This window comes from Delphinus delphis, chromosome 20 (assembly GCF_949987515.2).
Source record: "Delphinus delphis chromosome 20, mDelDel1.2, whole genome shotgun sequence".
Lineage (NCBI taxonomy): Eukaryota > Metazoa > Chordata > Mammalia > Artiodactyla > Delphinidae > Delphinus > Delphinus delphis.
The window spans coordinates 26,159,765-26,180,104 of NC_082702.1; the positions used below are offsets into that span (position 1 = coordinate 26,159,765).

The 20,340-nt window shown below is 53.7% G+C and overlaps 1 protein-coding gene across 1 annotated transcript in view; it reads left to right on the plus strand.

The window, feature by feature from the left end:
• Positions 1-20,340, plus strand: part of NKD1 (NKD inhibitor of WNT signaling pathway 1) — an 83,942-nt gene that overhangs the window by 51,919 nt on the left and 11,683 nt on the right. Inside the window, exons 4-5 of the mRNA XM_060000942.1 lie at positions 3,294-3,360; positions 18,133-18,239. Coding sequence (XP_059856925.1) covers positions 3,294-3,360; positions 18,133-18,239 — 174 coding nt within the window. The remainder of the gene's footprint in view (positions 1-3,293; positions 3,361-18,132; positions 18,240-20,340) is intronic.

Here is a 20,340-nt window from a genome sequence, read left to right on the forward strand (position 1 = left end):
CCTGCAGGATGGTCCTGAAGGCCTGGCCCCAAACCCTGCATGCAGGGCTCCCGGCTGACTCTTGGCCCTGTCTCAAATCTACGGGGGAGGAGCCGTGGGGCTTTTGAGTCCTGCAGGACAGATGGGAGTACTTGGCCCCTGACCCACTGGAGCTGCTGGCTGGGCTGTTTTCTTGCACTTCTTTAAGCGTGATTCTTGGTCCCTGGCAAGTGGCAGGACTCCTGGCCACCTCTGTCCCCATGCCCACAGGAGCCCCGATTCCACTGTACAAGCTCAGGCCAGGCACTGGAAGGAGGTGGCTCAAGTCCTGGCTCTGCTGATGACCCAGAGCCAGTCGCCGGGCCTCTTGGAGGTTCCTCCTTGTTTAAAGCCACGGCTATTGGGAACCCTGTTCTCCAGAGGTTCTGGTGAAGATTCCAGTTGGTCGGTGCCTCATACATCATGAGTGCTTGGTGATGTAAGTGACTGTCATTGGCATCATTTTCCTGTCTCATTCCTTGAGGGTTGGGGTACTTTCTTTGTAGAAAAAAAAAAACAATAGCAATTCTACCTCTCACTTTACAAGTTGCAAATCATTTTTTTGAGCATCTGTTCCTTGAGAGATGGAAAGAGCAGGGCTGCTATGATGATAAAGGGAGATAATATAAAGTGCTCGGCGCATAGGAAAGGCACAATAAGTGTCAGCTGTCTTCTTATTGTTGTGGTTTATCACCATATGCCCATTTTACAGGTAAGTAGATTGAGGTTCGCAGAAGGCAGTGGCTGGCGCCACATCCAGGGCGAGGGCGGCAGTGGAGCCAGGATGTGATCCTGTGTCTGGCTCAACAGTTTACGTTGCCTCTGGTGCAGTGATTCAAAGCTTGAGGACCACAGACACGGCACTCCTCAGGCCCCGGGCTGTCTGGGTCAGTGGAGGAAATGAATTTTTACCAGAGTTGGGCACCTGCACTGCACTGTGTGTCAGCGGACCACGGTGCTGAGGGCCCTTCGATCTGTTATACAGAGCAGGGTAAGGTTTACCGGGAAGAGACCGACCCCAGAACTTGCCAGAACTCTGCTTTAATATGCAGAGACATATCTTTAATATGTCAGAGAGCTGGGTCCTCTCAGCTGACAGTTCTTCTCAGAGAGCATTGAAGCCGTCATCAGAGTGATGACTGTGGGTGTGTTATACACACCGCGAGGCATCGTTATAGGGCTTCCAGACGGCTGCTTTGCTGCTGGTGACATTTGGAGTCTTTAAACTCCTCTGAGTGTGCCAGTAAAGAGATGCAGGTGCCCAAAAGTTTCCACCTCACGGGTCCTGTCGGCCTTGCCAGGAGTGGTCAGGGTGGCACAGAGGTCAGCGCCGGCTCCCAGCCTCCACAAGGCCCCAGCACAATCAGGTGTGTCGTTTCCCTTGAAGATGGTCGCCCGCTCCTGTGAGGAAGCGCTGCCTGCCAGCCTTTCCAGGGAAGCGGCATCCGTCTTCCTCTGGCATGAAAGATCGACTCTAATTGGCTGCTGGGGCATCCCAGCCATCTAATGATGCCAGCCGAGTGCGGCCCTTTCCTGTCACCGTCTCCCAGTTCCCCCGTCAACTCCAGCTCTGTTAACACAAACAGCCAGTTTACAAGCCCAGGAAGTGTTCGGTGATTATAATAATTGGCAGAGGAGGAGAGAGAAGACATCCTGACTTTGAGGAATAAAGCAGCCTGGTTTTGAAGTCCATGGGACACCAGGAGTCTGAATGACCACATTTGAACAACCTCTAAGGAAGAGTGTGTAATGCCCCAGAACGATTTGAAAGAAGAAAGAGAACAGAGAAAACCATCTCTAATCCATAAAACGTTAGCTGTTCATCTTTAAAAAACATGCATGCGAGAGACTTATCTCCAGCTGTGTCCAATTGATAAGATCAGCTATACAAAGCATTGTTTTTCTTTTGTTAATCAAGGCGAGCTCTGGTTTTTCTTTCAAGCATCTCCAGTGCAGGGTTTTTTTTTCTTCTGATTTTTCAAGAAGAGGGTGTTTTTTCTTTTTCTTTATACTTTTTTTCTTTCTTTTTCAAAAGGAGAAGTTGGTGAGAGCTGCTGAGTTTGGGCTTTTTTATTGCTTGCCTTTTTGTGGTTCAAGAAGCGCTGCCACAGCATCCTGTGGGCATTAAAAAAGATAAAGCGGTGTGACACCCCACCCCCCCAACCTCATCGCTCCTCCCCCAAAGAGGAGCGTTTCCCAGCGTGGGTTCCTCAGAACGCAAATCCCATGTGATGCTTTTGAAAAACAAAACTTCATGGTCTAAATAGGTCTGAGGGATGCAGCATAAGCTACTACTTAGATACCCGCAGCAGCCGTTACCATAGTAAGTCCTGCAGTAAGGGGTCTCGTTTACCTCTGTTTAAAACAGTCTTTTTTGATCACTTCACTCCTCCTGGCAGAATACCAATAAATACAGAAGACGGTTTGACAAGCGCTAGTCTGTTCTCCTCTGTACCTAGAGTTGTCCTGCTGGGGTGGGGTCAGATAGATGGGACCTTTATTGCCATCCCAGAAATTTCCCAGCCTCCCAGCCTGTGGACCAAACAAACTTCCCTTGCCAGGCTGACAACACCTGAGTGGCAGCCTCACCACTGATTGGGAGCAGCTCTGCTACATGGGATGAGATACCGGACATTTTTAACTCATGCTTGGGGACCAAGGCAAGGCGTGTGCAGGCCAGTAGCTGGAAGGTGTGTGTGTTGGGGGAGATGCAGGAGGCGTGATTGAAGGTCAGTTGGAGGCGGAGCCTATAGCTTTCTAGATATTGTGCTGAAGAGTTTGGGTTTGTGTTAGGGAGCCTGCCCTATAGCACACCAGGTCCTCGTTATAAACCCACCAAGACAGCCCACCTGGGACCCTCTGGTAGAGGAAGGATCCAAACTGAGGTCTCTTCTTGGGACCCACAGGGGTGGCTATGGTCCCGAGTCCATCAAGTTGGCTCAGAGGGATAGAGGAGGGACATTTTCTGATCTCATCTTTATCTTTTTCCAGGGTGGAGGGTGGAACTCCCTTTCCGGGGGAGAAGTGTGGTCCTGTGTAATGTTTTGTGGCGGGCTAGAAGCTGAGAATAACTTAGTTCCTAGAAAGTAGTGCAGCGATTAACTTTTCAAGTGTGATAGGATCTACATAGTTGACCTAAATTCCAATCAGAACAGGGTCCCTGCTTCTTTGCGACCAGCCACACACACGTTCACAATGCCACCTTGGCCGTAATGATGCCAGGTTCCTACCTGACCCCAATACTCCTTTAATATCCCTGCTTTTTCTTCCTGTAGGAGCTCGTGGGCGAAGTTTTCAGAGAAACGCTCAGCGAGGAGGAAGAGGAAGACTTTCGGTTAGAAGGTATTGGAGTCCATTGTTTTCTTCCCAAAGGCAGTGAGGTGGGGAAGGGCCATCTGGTCTACCTCATGCCCCAAGTACCCTCCAGAAAACCGGCAGACCAGGTGGAAGAGGACAGGACTCTGACTCTCGGTGGGGGTGGGCTGGGAATAGGTGGGGTGAGAAGCAAGAGGGAAGTGTAGCATCTCGTAGGTCCACTCCGGGAGTGGATTCAGACTACCCAGGCTCACATCCTGGCCCTGCTCCGTGTTAGCCGTGGGGTCTTGAACAGGTTGTTTGACCTCAGCTTCCCCGTTGGAGGTGAGCATAGTGACCACTCATAGGCCCCTCAAGCAGAGTTAGGTATGTAGTGAGCACTGCATGAAGTAACCCTTGTGTTTCTCTGCTTGTGTCACTCACCTGGAGCACGGGTATGTGCACACGCACGAACACTCCCAGCCCCTCCCCGCTCTCCTCTGTAGCTCTCACTCCTTTCTCTCTTCAAGGAGAAGCACTGCATTGTAGAAAGAATTAGGACACTCGAGCAGAGGGCCGGCCAGCCACTGGCATGCTGATTTGACTTTGGGAAGCCATGTACCCTTTCGGAGCCCAAGTTTCCATGTTTGTAGAATGGGAATGAGGGCCTTTTCCTGCCTGATTCCCTGAGCTGGTGAAAGGACCGGATGGGATCGGAAAGCATTTGCTGAAAGGGATAGCGTTTCCCTTTTTTACTCTGAATCAGAGGAGAGCATCACCGAACTGGGACAGCCTTATGACAGTAAAGCCCTCTCTGCTGGGACCAGGACAGGCAGCTGTTAGGAGAGCTGGGGGCCCAGGGGTCTCTGGGGGGAATCTAGGCCTTGGAGGGCTTGTAGGGCCTTGACAGGAGAGGAGACTGTGCCGGGAGGTTCTGGAGCAGAGCCTGGGCCAGACCTGAGGACTGTGGCCACGTGGGGCCTGAGAGTTGTGATAAATGTAGAATCCCTGGCTCCACCCAGGCTACTGAATCCAGTCTGCCCTGCAGTAGGCTCCCCAGATAACTTGTATGCTCATTGTACTTTGAGAAGCGCTATTTTGAGAGATTCATTCAGTAGCCTGGGAGCTGGAGGCTGGCTGGAGACCCAGATATCTCTCAGGCTTTGCTTAAATTCGAGCAGGTCCTGAAGAGAAGGGGAACAGACAGCTCTGTCCAGGCTCTGGGGTGTTTCCCTTGAGCATGTTTGCCTGTGGATCTGGTGGCTACACTCAGGGATTCAGTGGCTTTGATTCTCATTGTGCCCTGGGCTACCCCGAGCCTCAGCTATTATCCTCAGCTCCATGGAAAGACGCTGGGGCTTGGTACCTAGAGTAGATCTGGGCAGTCAGGTAAAGGTCTGCAGGATGTAGGGTCTGGAGGCTGAGGTGACCCCAGATATTGATTACGTGGGCTTCAGCACTCATTCCATTTTCTATTCATTTGCTCATTCACCTGGTAACTTAGCAAGTTCATCCTCTTGTTCATTCATCCTTCCATCTATTCCATCCACCACCTATTCACTTTCTATCCAAGCACCCACCTGTCCACTCATCTATCTATCCATTCATCTACCCATCACTCACTCATCGCCCACCCAATAATCCATGACCTACCCCATCCAGCACTCATCCATCCGTTTGTTGCTCCCCCTATCACCCAGCCATCACTGCCTATTCATTCATCTACATACTCTTTTGTCACCCATCCATCAGCTGGCCAGCCTTTATCTATCACCTAGCCACCCATAATCCATCCTCTGCCCATCTCTTCGTCATCCATCACTCATTCCTTAACCCATTTAACCATCCTCCAGTTGCCATCCACCTATCTCACCATCTGTCTCTCTTCATCATTTATTGGGTCCCTGGTCACTACCCCAAATGAGGCACCTCTCTGGCCACTGAGGCTCAGTCTGAAATCATGTAATTGATTTCACATGAGGCATCTTTCCCTGCAGACATGAAACGGCCTGCCCACAGAATCCACCTCTCCCTGCTTTGTTTGATCTCTCTGTGCAGAGCATGCCCTGTTGTAATGAAGTAGGAAGAGCACTTGGCCTAGGAGCCCATAGACCTGGCTCCCCTGCCCGCTCCTGCAGTGACTTGCTGTGGCTCTTGGCCAGGCCCCTCCCTCTTGGGGCCCCTTCGCCCTCTGTGACACGATGCGTGGGGATGTGGACTCTGTTGCTGCTCAGAGGACGTGGGCACCTTGCAGGAAGGATGAACTGTGGTGGGGTGGTACTTACAAACATTGGTTGATGGATGGGGGATAAATAGGAGGTGCCCGAGGGTCCCAGCTCCTGTCGGGGCAAAGTGCGGAGATTGGTGGCACTTGGTCTGTCCCTACGGCCCACCAGCTGCAGGTCGAGCTTTGAGGGCAGCCTGGGCACCTTGCCAATCACTCATGGTGTCCAGGCACATCAGTGCCACCACTGACGAGGGGAGGGGCTGGGAGCCACTAGCCTGACTCAGTTTCCCAACTGAGGGGTTAGATCAGGTTGCTGGTGGTCAAGTTTCCAGCCCTTTTCTTCAAACAAAAGCTTACACAGAAGCACAAAAGTAAGACAGACCAGGTTGCCGAGAGATGCGGTGTGTTATATTCAGTATGTTATCTTTTATGTTAAAAACGGTACCAGACAATACTCTGTATTTCCTTGTATATATGAATGTATACCACATATGTATGTATACTGTTGTGTAGCTAGAGGTCTAGACGGACAGAAACAGTAGTTCCTTCTGGACAGGGGAGGAAGAGACTAAAATTGGAAAGCGTGGTCAGAGGATTGTAGTATTAACTGTAATTCACGTTTTAAGTTTTACGAGAAGAATGTGATCATATATTCCTTTGAAATGAAAGACTAATAACAGAATTAAAAAGTGAAAATAGTGTAAATAAAGCAGTAGGGTGGGACTGCTCTGGGCCTGCCTGTGTGGCCCCTGAGACTCCTTGGAGGTGATGCTGGCCCCAGTGACCGTCTGTGGTTCTCCGGCCACCGTTGGCGCCAGGTCCGAGGCGCCCCCTCCCGCCCCAGGATGAAGGACATGGCTGTGGACGGCAGGCCACCCCACGGCTAGGCCTGGTGAGAGTAGCTCTGCCGAGTCTGGCCACGGAGAAGCGTCCACCTGGCCTGGAGCTGGGGCTGTGGGCATCCCTCTGTGCCTCGGGCCAAGGGGGAGCAAGCTGAATCCTGAATCTCTTCTTTGTCTTCCTGTCGGCCAAGTTCATTGCCTCTTGGCTGGCTGGAGGGCTGTTAAGGGAAAAAAAGGCCATCTGAGGCGTGAAGATAAAAAGAAGTCTTCTAGCCATCCCAGGGGAGGATGGCTTTAGCTCCTGCGTTGTTATGTAAAGCCGGCCCTAATCCAGCGTCTTAACTGCCTTAACTGGCCAGCTGGGAGCTCACGGGATGGGAGATTAAGGCTGGGCTTGGAGCTAGGGCTGGGGCTGTGAGCTCCTTTTGAACTGTGCAGAGAACAAAGTAAGCATGAAAAGTCCCGCGCTCCAGAGCTGGCCGGGTGTGGAGGGCGGGACCCGCGGCTTGGGAGCTGGGGGGGTGGCGGGGTGGCCAGAGGGACCTACCTCTGCTGACCCAGCAGGGCGCTGAGGACTGGGGAGGGTCATCCCACACTTCACTCCAGTGCCCACCCGACGTCCCCACCTCCCCAGTTGGGCAGGACGACAGGTGGTGGCAGCCTGTGGCTTGTGGCCCGAGGTGGACATTGGTGTCAGGCATCCGGGAAGCCCTGTGTCTGGGGGTGTCCTCCCGACCCAGCAAAGACTGAAGTACTGTTCCCGTCAGGAGGGAGAGACCTGGTCGCAGGCCCCTTCTCTCCAGCGTCTTAGCGCTCTCACCCTCAGCCTCTGCCCTCTGAGTGTCAGTATCGTGGCTGTTTCTTGTCTGTTGACCTCTTCGCTTGGAGGGGACAGCGGGCAGAGTGCAACCAGCTTGGCATCTTCCATAGAAAGTTGACTCCACAGAACCCAGTCCTGCCTGCATTAAGGAGCAAAAGCCCCTGAGTCAGGCGGCCCTTCCCACGGAGGCCAGGCCCTCCCTCCAGGCTCCCAGGGCTGCTGCCAGGCAGGCCTCCATTTGGCCCAAGCCGGGTTTCGCCTGGCAGAGTCCGTGGGGTCTCTGCTTCTCTGGCTGTGGTCCTGCCGAGCAGAGCAGTGGTGTTGGGACTGAGACCCGGACGGCTGAGCAGCCCCACTGTGAGTCCAGGGCCTGTCCCCGTCTGCATGGCTCGAACGTTGTCTTCCTGCAACCCCATCGGAGTGCATGAGAGGCACCCTTCTCCCTTTATTCTGAAGTCAGACCCCAGATCCAGCCTGGCTTTACCACCACTCACTGTGTGACCTTGGGAGAGTCACTTAACTTCTCTGTGCTTCAGTTTCTTGTTGGGGGCAGTCATAGTATTCCTTCCTCAGAGTTCCTGTGCAGATGGCGAGGTTATGTAAGCCCCGAGAACAGCCCTGGTTCAGAGTATGCCCGTGTCTGTGAGCTGTCCTGACTCTTGTCTCGTGGGTTCCTCTTTCTTGAGGGGGAGCCAACTGGTGTTTGTAATTATTTACTAGTCCAGATCAAAGAAGGCCTATTTTCAAAGCTTCTTTAATCCTATTAGACTCTCTGAGTGTCTCCTATCACTCTCAGTGTGCAACATAGCCTGGCATGCCGTAAGTGCTCAATAAATACAGATCTTCCTTGACTTACGATGGGATTATGCCCCAATAAACCCATTGTCAGTTGAAAATATCGTTAGTCGAAAGTGCATTGCGTACAGCTCACCTACCGAACGTCATAGCTTAGCCTTGCCCACTTTACATTAGCCTACACTTGGGCAAAATCATCTAACACAAAACCTATTTATAATCAAGTCTTGAATAGCTCCTGTCCTTTATTGAATGCTGTACTGGAAGTGAAAGACGGAATGGCTGTCTGGGTACAGAATGGTTGTACGTGTATGGATTACTGACCCTTGTGATCGTGTGGCTGACTGGGACCTGGGACCCACTGCTGCTGCCCAGCATCACAAGAGGGGTCGACTGCGCGTATCGCCGGCGCGGGAAAGGATCCAGCTTTGAAATGCGGAGTACAGTTTCTACTGATTGTGTATCATTTTTGCACCATCGTAAAGTTGAAAAATTGTCAGTGGAGGACGTCACGACTGTGCTCACAAGAAGAATGAAGCCAACACCGTGAAGTCACTGGAGGCAGGCCCCCAGGCAGGCCCCATGTGCCCCCCTTCAGTCCATCCAGGCTCCCAGGCATGAGATGTCAACCATTCGCAGAGCAGAGGAGCCCTTGGGAGGCCGTTAGTCCCCTTCCTTTGCGGTAAGAAATCTGAGGCCCAGAGAGGGGATGTGACCTGTCCAAGGTCACACAGCAGACTGAGGACAGTCTCTTCCTCACTCAGCAAGTATTTACTGAGTACCTGCTGCAGGTGTGGGGCCTTGCTGGGCTCTGGGTTCGAGCCACCCACGAGGTCGGCAGACCTTGCTGTCAGGGTGTCGACATGGAGGAGGCAGGGTAGTGGATAAATAAGCCAGGGAGTGAGCACACAAGGCTCTGGGAGTGGCGCTCTGGGAAGAGGTGACACCCAGGGAAGGGTGGAGTGTGACAGGCCTCTCTGAGGAGGTGACATTTCAGCGGACATGCACGTACCAGGAACGAGCCGCCATGGGAGAATGTGAAGGGTGAGCCGAACCCCAGATGGGAGGAACGTGGGGTTTAGGGGAGCACAGAGGGGAGGCCCATGTGGCAGCAGGAGACCTGGGGGATGAGCATGGGGCCACGGGCTTGGGTTTCACGCTGCTTTTGGAGAGAAACTGTGGGAAAGTTTGAGGTAGGAGAGTGTCAGATTCTGACTTCCATTTTCACCAGTTAATTGTGGCTCCTGGGAAGGTTGGGTCATTCCGAGGAAGGAAGGAAGCAATGAAAACAGGAGGTGATTGCGATAGTGCAGGGGAGAGGTGATGGCCTTGGCCTAGCCTGGGGCTGAGGGGCTGGAGAGAAGTGGATAGGTGTGGGGGAGAGGGGGGAGGGCTGGGAGACAGGAGGTGGACGGTCGGGGGCGGGGGAAAGAAAGGGATCCCGGGCACACCTTAGAGTTTTGGCTTAAGGAACTAAGGAAATGTTGCTGGTACTTCTGCGGTGGAGGTATTGGCAGGTGACAGTCAAGGCTTTCGTTTCTGGATATGTCAGTTTCAAGATGCCTGTTTGACAGGCAGGTAGGGATGCTGAGTAGACAGTTGGACACCGAGTCTAGAGTTCAGGGATCATTTGGGGAAAAGAGAGAGAGAGACAGAGACAGAGAGAGAGAGGGAGAGAGTGAGGACTTCTCAGGAAGTGGCCACAGATAGCTCCGTGGGAGTCCTGGGTGAGGATGGTCAATTGGTGGGGCTGGCCGGTGGTTCCCATAAGTCTGGAAGGAAGGGGAGTTCACTGCAGAGCAGCAGGGACCCCCAGACAGAGGGGGCAGGCAGGCCACACCCCGCTGGCTTCTCTCCCTCAGTTCAGAGCCTGTCCTGCCGGTGAGTGTCAGTCGCCCAGACTCCACTCCAGTGCAGTCCCCCCAGAAGCCCGGGCTTCAGCCGCGACAGCAGTTTCTCTCAAGTCTGTTCTTCATAAAAGCTCAGCTTGAACAGTGGAAATTCTGACTGGTGTCAGATACCGAGGAGGCTTTCATAGTTTCAAGTAGCTCGGGGTTAGATTTTAAAAGTTGAATTTCATCACATGTTTTAACTTGGGCGGGAATGGGGGAGAGTGGAAGGGACATGATATTTTTAGCCCAAAGAAGGCTTTTTTCCCTTTCCCTCTCCCTCTCCCGGCATTTCCCCCTCCTTCCCCCAACAGATGTTTCGTCTCAATCCTATTCAAACCTCAAAGCAGAGTGGCCATCAACCTTATGCTCTGATGAGAAAAAAAGGCCAGAATGCTATTTGTTGGGAAGGGTTTTTTTTTTTTTCCCCTTTCTTCTTTCCCCTCAGTCACAACTGGCCCTTAAATAAAATCTACTTACAGAAAAATGTAACCTGGGGAAGCAGGAGTGAGGAGAAAAAAACCCAGGAAGGGGTAGACACCTGCTGGTGGAAACTGCCAGAAACCAGCTTCGAGAGTATTGCACTGGGTCAATTATATGTTGTTGTTGGTTTTGTTTTTCCTGAAAAGCAAGGGCTCCAAGTGATGGATAGTTAAGTCAGGATTCTTTGGGTTCTTTTGGATATGCAACCCAAACTCGCTTAAGATCTGCCTCATGAAATTGAAAAACTCTGGAGTAGATCTTGCCTAAGAAGGGCTGGTTGGATCCAGGAGCTCAAACCATGTCATCAAAACACACACACATACACACACGTAGTTCATCCTCTCTCCCTCCATCATCTCTCCCTCTGCCCTCTGTTAGTCTCTCCCACTAAGGTGGCCAAGATGACTACCCTGATCTGGGTGTTCACATCCTACAAGCTGAGCTATCGCAGGTGAAAGAGAGCTCCCAAGTCCATTATTTCTTGCAGAAGTTTGATTCTTACTTTACTGGACAAAGTAGGTATAGATTTTGTGGGACCCAAGCTTATCCAGTTTGGTGGGGTCTTCTTTAAGAAAAAGAAGACATGCTTCTCTTTCATAACTATGAACCAGTTATATACAAATATATGTATTTATATATTACTGTTTACAATATATTTCCCACTAAACCTAAATAAATATATCCCCAACTCACCCTCCCCTTAGCGTGATTCCAGAAATGCTTGTGTTCACTCCAATACCATGTGACACAAGGGGACGTGTGGGAAGTCAGAATGGGAAGAAACAGTGTTCTTAACCGATTGAGGATAAAATATCTAATTTTGAAAGTGCCACAAAACCAACCAAACAACCAATGTCAACACATTCCAACTTGGAAGAGGCCCGTGCAAGCGAGAGGCCCAGGAGCTCTAGCTTCCTTAGCTCCACGATGAACCGTCCTTTGCCACTGAGCTAAGTCACAGGGCCATCAGGATGAAATAAGCTGGTCGGGTCTGGGCGCTGGGCGCCTCCTGGAACCTCGGAGTGGGATCAGCCCCTGGTAAACCAGATGGATTGAGATGGGGGAGGGGTGGCCCCCTAGAGAAAACCCAGATGCTATTATCAGAAGGGGAGAATGGTTGTGGGACAGGCAGGAACAGGTGTTCACTATTGTTGGGTGACAGAATGGAGAGAACAGTGGCTGGGGAGGCAGGAAACTGGGATTTTAGTTTTCTGTTCCTACACCGTCTGCGTTCACATCCTGATTGTGCTGCTTCCTGTTGTTTCATTTTGATGATGATGACGATGAGACACTTCTACGTAGGGTGACAGGCACCGTAATGTATGTTGGAGCTGCAGCAGGAGTATTCGGTCAAATGAATAATGATAATGAGAGTATAAGCGGGGATCACTGAGCAGGGAAATCTAACCTAGCCCCCTGAGGGCATGAGGGCATTTCTTCTCAGAGGTAGGGACATTTACAGTGAAGACCTGAAAGGTGGACAGGCATTGGAGAGACAGAAAGAGTGTGCTCTTGGTGGGGAAAAGCAGCTCGGTGGAGAGATGGGGCTGAGAGACAGCAGCGGGGAAATGGCTCAATCAAGTTTGCTTTTTACACTTCGTTCCCTCTTGTAAAATGCAAACGGTAACACACCCCGCATGGTGCTATTAGGAGGACTTAATGGAATAACGTGTGCACCCACTAACTTTACCAGCTTCCACGTACAGCCCGCTGTCGTGTGCAGGGACAAATAGATTTGTGTATGTCTAGACCCTCGTTCCCCGAGGAGAGCCTCATGCAGATAATGCAAGAAACCATTTGGCCTGGAATGCACATATGATATCTTTCTCTTTTTACTGGCAGTAGATTTACCCTCCTAATTATATTTGGCATAGGCTAATATTAAAATTCATCTGCATTCCCTCTAACAGCTGCTTTCGGAGGGTTGGGGAGTCAGAAACATCCTGGCAAGCCACCCTGAGCCTAAAATATTTGTGGCAGATAATCTGCACGTGGACAATTGAGAAAGGCCTGTGGCTACATTAAGGCCAGGGTCCAAGCTCTGGCTTGTGTTAAATCTTACTTACATTGTATCAACCGAGAAGAACTTGCCAGGTAACCAGGCTAAGAGAGGTGTGCACCTGGCATTTCAGCGTTAGTAATTTCTGGTCTTTGGTGGGGCTGATTTAATCATACATGTTTCAAATTTGTCTCTTCTTCCAAAGTTTAATATCAACCAGGCCTTTCTGGATTGTGTTAAAATAAGCTGGCATTGGCTGATATCATCCAGGGTTTGGATTTTAGCCGACATCTGGGATTCAGGAACAGACCTACCCCCTTTAAACCACCCCCTTTCCCATGCCAGTTCACAGTCTCAATCACACCAGATTCATGGTGTTTGTTATGCAGCCTGCCTTCCGTCCACCTGTGGGTGGGGTTTGCTGCAGTGGACCTCGCTGGAATGGAATATCTGCTCTGTGCACGTACGGTACATGCTAGGCACTGTGGGCAGCCCAGGAGGCAGCAGCTAGCAGAGCCAGCTCTCTCGAGAAACTTGCATTCTGCCTGCGTGGATGTGACCGGCTCCCGTGAAGCCATCAGGAGATCCCAGATAGGACTGCAGACTGAATGGGTTTAGACAGCCCTCTGCTAGCAACAAATGCATCTGTACAAATTGGAAAAAGGGGCCCCTCCTCCAGACATCTTTCTGCCATCTGTCCGAAAACGGTCACAAGCAATACACAAATCTAGGATGTCCGGCCTATGAACAGCGCCCCCTAGAGTTGTACCGTGCACAGCCGGCTTCTCAGAGCCGGTCTCCCAATGACCCCAAATGACCCTGACCCCAAGGCCAGGGGGGGAAGAACCCTGGGGCGCTCCTCCTGCTCAGGAGGGTGGGGCCTCAGGAGGCTGGATCTGTTTCATTTCACAGCCCTTCTTCTTCTCATGCTTGGGCGGCGCCAGCTGTCAACAGCTCAGGCTGGGTGGGCTATGCCGTCCTGCTCCCTGGGTCACTGCTAAACAGTCCCGAGAAAGTGACCGTGGCTGTCCCAGCGTGAAGTCCCAAATAAGCCTCAGATGCCTCCCATTAGGTCCCTGGGTGGGTGTCAGGGACCCATGATCAGAGTTGCGCCCATTCCGGCATTTCCTACTCTCCGGGGTGCTCAAGCACTCTCCTCTTTCTCCCTCTCTTCTGCCCCACCCCCACCCCCTTTTTTTAAACTGGGGGAGGGGAGAGGGAAGAGACTGTCTTTGATCTCAGCGGAGGAAAAAAGTCTGTTCTGTTCAGGCTTTTGGCTAACACAACAAACAGTGTTTAAAATTTAACTTTGCTTAATTAATTAGTAATTCTGTTTAATGCTGTCTGATCTCCCTCCAAAAGGTATTTTGAAGCTTGAGAAGGGAACATCAAAGGGAGCCGGGTGAAGATGGTCAAGTAATGCATTTAATCTGGCAGTTGCTAGGGGTGGAGAGATGCCAGGTTGGGAGCTAATGTGGGACAGAGCCATCATCTGGTAAACACAGACGGCCGGCTGGCTCCTCGTGGCTGTGGCCATGGTGAGAGGAGGGATAGGGAACAGCTTCCAAAGAGAAGGAGCTCCACACGCTGCCCCAGACTTGTTTGAGCTGAGACCTGGTTTTAAGAAAGCAGAGTTGACGTTTCCTTTCTTCCATGGCTACTGTGTATGGTTGGGCAGGTTGTGGACTGCACAAGGATTTCCAGTCAAGCAGTGAGCAGCAGGCGAAGCCTGCACCCTGCCTATCAAGGATGTATCCTTGTAGGTGTGCAGAGCTGCACTTAACCTAAGGCACAGTCCACATGCTTTACTGTAAAGGGCTGGGAAAGTACATGTTTTAGGCTTTGTGGGCATTAGAGTCTATGTTGCAGCTACTCAACTCTGCTTCACCATAGACAATGGATGTGAGTGTCTCTGTGTCCCAGTAAAACTTTATTTACAAAAACAGGCGGTGGGTTGGCTTGCCTCTCGGGCTGTAGTTTGCCAACCCCTGCTCTAGGTCACCAAGGGTGCTTCATAGGCAAGTGAAAGGCTTTGGTTCCTCCTCTCTCTGTCCCTTCCCTTCCTTTTTCTCCTACCCCTTGCACGGCTTTCCTTTCTGCTTTCAAATTAGCAGTGTTGTTACTGTTGCAATTGAAGAGTGATCAGAGTTCCCCTGAAACTATGCCCCGCAAAAGATCACCTCTGGGGGCGGGGGGTGGGAAACCGGCTGGGCTGAACAGGAATAGGAGACAGGGAATGCGCTTGGACTCTGGTGCTAAAACCCATCTTGACAAAAATATCTCCAGTTGATTGAACCCAGGCAGCCTGTGGCGAGCCCCACTCACCCTTCTCCCACCTGCCCATGTGCCCGAGGACGGATGCACGGAGGGAGGACGATTTGTTCTGCACAGGGGTGGCTGGGGCAGGTGGCAGGTTTTCGTTGTTTGGTTTCAGTGGGTTGTGTGGATGGAGAAGCAGGGTCCCTGAGTCCCAGCCCAGGCCTCTGGCATTGGGTCTGCATGGCTTGCTGATTGGTTATCTGCCACCTCTTCTGGCCGCTGGGCAGGGGAGAGTGAAAGAAGAAAGACTTTCTTTGGTGGGGACAAAGGGGCGCTGACTGTTCCTGGCCCCCAGGCCCCAGGGCAGATGGCTTGCAGGCCTACTACCCGGCTGTACCTGTCCCCATGCTGGGAAGCGGCCCCGGCTGGGTGTCCAGGTGGTTTTCTGAGCTAGGGTGGGATGAGGGATCGGACCCCCCTGGTGAAGAAAGGACAAAGCCCCGGTCTTTGGAGAGGACATACGATGAGGATAAGGGATGGAGGGGGATGTCCCTCTCCTTCCTGGGAGAGGAGAAAGGAAGGCAGGAGGGGAGGACCTGAGGAAGGACCGGGCTGTTTGGGTGTCAGGGGGAGGGGTGGTCCAGAGAAGGAGAGAGCAGGGACAGAGGTTTCTTTTCTTTGGGTTTTATCAAGTGGAACTTGAAAAGCAACATTGAACCTGAAGGTGGTTTTCTGATAACTTCCCTTTGAACTTGAAGTTTGGTTTCGATAAGCCTGGCCAGCTTGCATCTCCAGCCAGGACCTCGGCAGAGGGAGGCAGCAGCTTTGAAGATGGAGCTGGCCTTTGTTTTCTTTCTTCTTTTTCTTTTTCTTCTTCCCATGATGGTGGCAGCTCTGGCCCAGCAGTGCACTGATAGATTTGAGATGGAGGGATCAGGGCGGCGCAGGCCGTATGCTTGGCTGTCCTTGGGTCACTGGCCAGTCTCCCACCTGACTTCCCTGGGGCTCGGCGTCACACCAGAGCGGGACACCTCCTGGCCCTGGAGGTGTTTGCTTTGGAGGAGCAGGGAGGGCTGGACTTGGTTTCATCCACTACCCCAGGAGCGGTCAGCACCAGTGACCTTCCCCTTGCAACCACCCCAGTGATGGGGATGCCAAGCGCCCCCACCCGGGAGGAGCCAGATCTTTTAGGTTTATTCTCATTGGCCTCATTCTGTGAAACGACCAGGGAGGAGCCAGGGTCTGTGACTGAGACGGGATCTCTAGCCAGAGCCCCTGACAGCTCTAGGGAGTTGTTGCCTTGCTGCGGGGACGTGCAGAGCCGGGGGCTCCCTGCATCCCACTGGGTGTGAAGAGAAGGACGGGGACACCCGGCGGCGGCTGCCTCAGCCCCCAGGCCCAGCCACGAGGGGAGCTGTGATGGGGCTGGGTCAGTCGCTGGCTGCCATGGCCTTCCTGTCCCCGCCTGTCTGGCCTGTGACTGGAGCATCCTTATCTTTATCTCCTTCCTCCCTGCCCTGCTCCCCACCCAGGCTGGTATGACGCTTTGTGTCTGTGTGTATCCCAAAGCCTCAGTTTAAAAAAAACTTAGCTGCCCACTTCATGATTCCTAAAAGATTAAATGTGTCGGGACATCATTCCCCGGACTATGACTACTAATGGCTGGACCCCGTGTGCTGGCCCTGGCTGGGTCTTAGCCCTTTCAGTCGTAGCTCCTTGAATCCACACAGGAATCCTCTGGGGAGGGGACTGTTATCAGCCCCATGCTACAGTTGAGGAAACTGAGATGTCTAGAGAAGTTATGTGACCTGCCCAGGGCCACACACAGTGTCGGGAGGGTCAGAACCCAAGCAGAGACTAACCTCTCCCTGGGCTGGCCCAAGTCTCCTGAAGCCAGGAATGGCATGGAGCGGTCGAGAGCACGAGCCAGGTCGCTTGGGTTCAAATCCCAGCCCCGTCAATTAGTAGCAAAGCACTTAACCTCTCTGTGCCTCAGTTTTCCCATCTGGAAAGTGGAGCTGATAGCAGTCACTGCCTCACAGGGTTGCTGTGAGCACCGAGGGAGTCGCTGAACAGTGTAGTCAGCACTGTGTGAGGTCACTGCCTCATCTTTATGCACGGAGGCCACCAAGCTGTGCGGGGCCCCACGGGAAGTGCTTTGGATAACTGCCGGGCCCACAGGGCAGAAGTGAAGCAGGAGAGTTGGGGAACTTCCCCAGCAGCCACTCCTGGGTCCTGGTATGCAAGGGTGTGTGAGTGCGGTGTAAGGACGGTGCGGGGGGAGGCAAAGCCCCCCACCTAGTTTCCTGGCCTGGTGGCTGCATTTCTCCAGGCTCCTGACTTCCCAAGGAAGTCCACCCACGGTTGGGGCCACTGCCCAGTCATCTCAGCTCCTTACATGGTCCTCCTGGGCCACCCTGAGTCAGGCATAAGGGGACAGTTCCTCAGGTGGGAGCCAGGCTCCATTTGCTCCCCTGTAAAACAGGACAACAGAATCACTGCCCCAGGGCAGCTGAGGGAATCTGAAGAGAGGAGCTGTGAGGCTGGTTTGGAAAGCACATTTTTGAGCAAACTTGAGTCCCCTTTATCAGGCAGAGACAGAAGGGGCTGAAGGGGTCTTGTGGGACCTTCAAGATCTGAGGGAACCTCGTGGGCTGGGTCGTAGCTCAGAGACGATGGCTGCTCCCCTGCACCGTTCTCCTGGCACCTGTTAGGGGTATCCACGGGAAAATGGTGTCCACAGGCCCCGGGCTTTCATGCCCACCTTCCCACTGCTCCTGGGAGGACGCACAGGGACCATAGAACCCTCTGCTCAATACTTTTGGCAGAGGGAGGACCCTCTAGGTGAGCAGAGGCAGAATGAAAGGCCCAGGGCGAGCCGGCTCCTGAAGATACCATGGTGTGCCTGCCTGCGTGTCTGTGTGCGCGTGTGTGCTCGTGTATATGCCCTTCACCTACCCCAGTGAACTCCATTTCTATCACTCCCCATTTCTATCCCTCTTCCTGACCACCCACCAGTGCGCCCCATGCAGGTAGCATGCAGTGTGCCCAGGCAGGTGGCATCTTCGAGGACACCACAATGTCCTCCTGGAAGGCAGAGACTGCAGAAAGTGGCTGTGGTCCAGAGCTCCCCCTGGGGGCTCCAAAAGCACCTGTCTGCCTTCATTCACTTGCCCTTTGGCCCAGCACTGCCCTGGGTGGCCTCAGGATGCTTACCTGGGCTGCAGAGAACAGAGGCCTGAGAGGCCCACTGGGGTGACCTGAGCAGCGGGCAGAGAGGCACCCTGGGAAGAGGGTCTCCCCTGGGGCAGCCCTGGGCATTAACGGGGCCAGAGGACAGAGCAGTTGGACTCCAGCAAACCGGCAGGGCAGAATGGGCCGCACGCCATGGTGAGGACATCCTCGGGACAAAGCCACAGGGAGCTGGTGGCCCCGCAGCCCGGCACCTGGGCTTGGGAGGCTCGGGACCCACCTCCTCACGCTTTCTCCCTTGCCTCTCCCTGCAGTGGCCCTGCCTCCCGAGAAGACGGACGGGCTGGCCAGTGGAGATGAGAAGAAGATGGACAAGACAGGCGAATCCTGCCCGGGCTCCAAGAAGCAGCTGAAATTTGAAGTAAGTTTCCTTTCCTGGTGCTGGGCCCTGGATGGAGGTGTTTTCTCTTCTCGGTGCTGCTTTTCGAGGAGGGAAGCTGAGGCCCATCCAGATTTGAAGGCCCCTCCCCTCCTGGGTGAATAGCCGCCCTCTGGGAGAGGTTTCTACTGCTACCTCTGGGGCCGCCCCAGCTCAGCTCAGGCCCTGGGGACTCACCTCTGCCCTCCCTTCTCAGCTTGGGGCCCCTCTCAACATGGAGTGGTGGCCAGAGGATGCCCCTGGGCTGTGGCCTGGTGGCCTGGGGGAAGGACAGGAGAATGAATGGGGGAGACGACACCCTGGCCCTGGTGCTGCTGTTACTGCCTGGGTGACCACCCTCTTCTCTGGGCCTCAGTTTCCTCATTGGTGAAAGAAATCTTTGCTTCTAGCTCCCAAGGCTGTTCTGGGGAGCATGTGGGGACTCCCAGGTGGGGTGTGGACGACCAGGAGACCTGGGGCAGGTCCCTGACTCTGTCTGGGACTCAGGTGGTCAACACCAAAGGGTACATGCGTGCCCAGAGCCCACAGTCTGTCTGTCCTGCCTCCCCGAATGGAATATTAAGCTCCTTCTGTGTACCAAGCACAGGGCCAGGTCCTGAGAGCAAGACCTAGACCTGCCCTCAGGGAGCTTACCGGCTCCTCCCCGCCCTCCTTTTACCCTCACCTCCTTCCTCCTCTGTTTCCTTCAGGAGATCACTAGGGCATAGCTCTGGGGCCAGCAGGGGGGGACCGTTCCCAGCTCTGCCGCTGCCTCACTTGCCCCCCCCCCCCCCGTGAAATGGCGATATCCGTCTTATTGGGATGTTGGAATCATGCTGAGTTAAGGCGTCTCAAGTGCTTAAAAGGGTGTTCAATTCAGAATGAGTACTTCCTTTCCTCCTTCCACCCAGTGTTGATTGACAACTGCGGGTACCAGGGAACCCGGCAGTGAACTGGACATGGTTCCTGCCCTCCTGGAGCACAGCATGGCAAGGGGGACAGATGAGTGACCCGGGCCCAGTAACTGCACAGTTGGTGACGTGATGGGGATCTGGGAGCATGGAGGGGGACAGGGAGGTCACCTAAGCGAGGCCGGAGGGCTGCAGGGTGATGGGCATTTTGGCAGTCCAGACACTCGGTGCAGTGCCCGGAGGAGGGAGCCGTGGCTGCAGGCAGAGGTCTATCTGAGCCTCTGGGCACAGGAGCACGGGTTGGGAGCGGTGATGCACGGGGGTAGCCTTTGGGCTGAGGAGGACGCTTCTGGTGGAGGGAACAGCAGGGCAGAGTCCTGGAGGCTTGGCAGTGCCGCTGGGCTGTGCGGGACAGCCAGCTGCGTTGTGCAGGGAGTCGGGGGGATGACGCAGGAGGGTGGGTGAGACAGGTCGCCGAGGGCCCTGGATGCGGGCGCTGAGGGGTCAGGCGGCATCTGGTTGAGGAGCTGTGGGTGCTAAGCTTCTTCCTGAGCTCCCCGACCCCGGGTCCCTGCAGGTCTTCTGGGGGTGCTCGGCAAAGCCAGTGCCAAGCCCAGCGGCAGAGGGAAGGCCCAGCCCCAGACGTCTTCCCAGGAAGCCCAAGTGGGTCCGCTTCCGGAGTGGGGCCGGCTGTTGCCTGTGACTCATCCATGGTCCCAGAGGAAGACTCACCTGAGAGGGCGGGGGCTGGGGGGACAGGAAGGTGCACGTGACAGAGGTCACGGGACGTGGGGGTAGTTACTTAACCCGTGTTTCTGAACTTCTAACCCGAGCTGTCTTTGGAGCCAAGTGGAGGGGCTGGGAGAGGGAAGCAGGTAAACACCCTGTGTGTGTGTGTGTGTGTGTGTGCGCGCGCGCGCGCGCGCGCGTAGGTGTGTGTATGTGCGTGCATGTGCGTATGAATGTGTGTGTATGCACGTGTGTATGTATGTATGTGTGAGTATGTGTATGTGCACGTGGGAGTGTATATGCATACGTATATGTGTCCGTGTGCGTGTGCTCGCAAGCACGCACCCGTGTACAGGCATGTGTGTGGGCCGATTGCTGTGCTGCACGACGCAGTGCCTCAGAGAGCAGAGTGGGCACTTGGCAGGTATCAGACAGGCATGTCACAACTGAGGGAAGGCCAACTT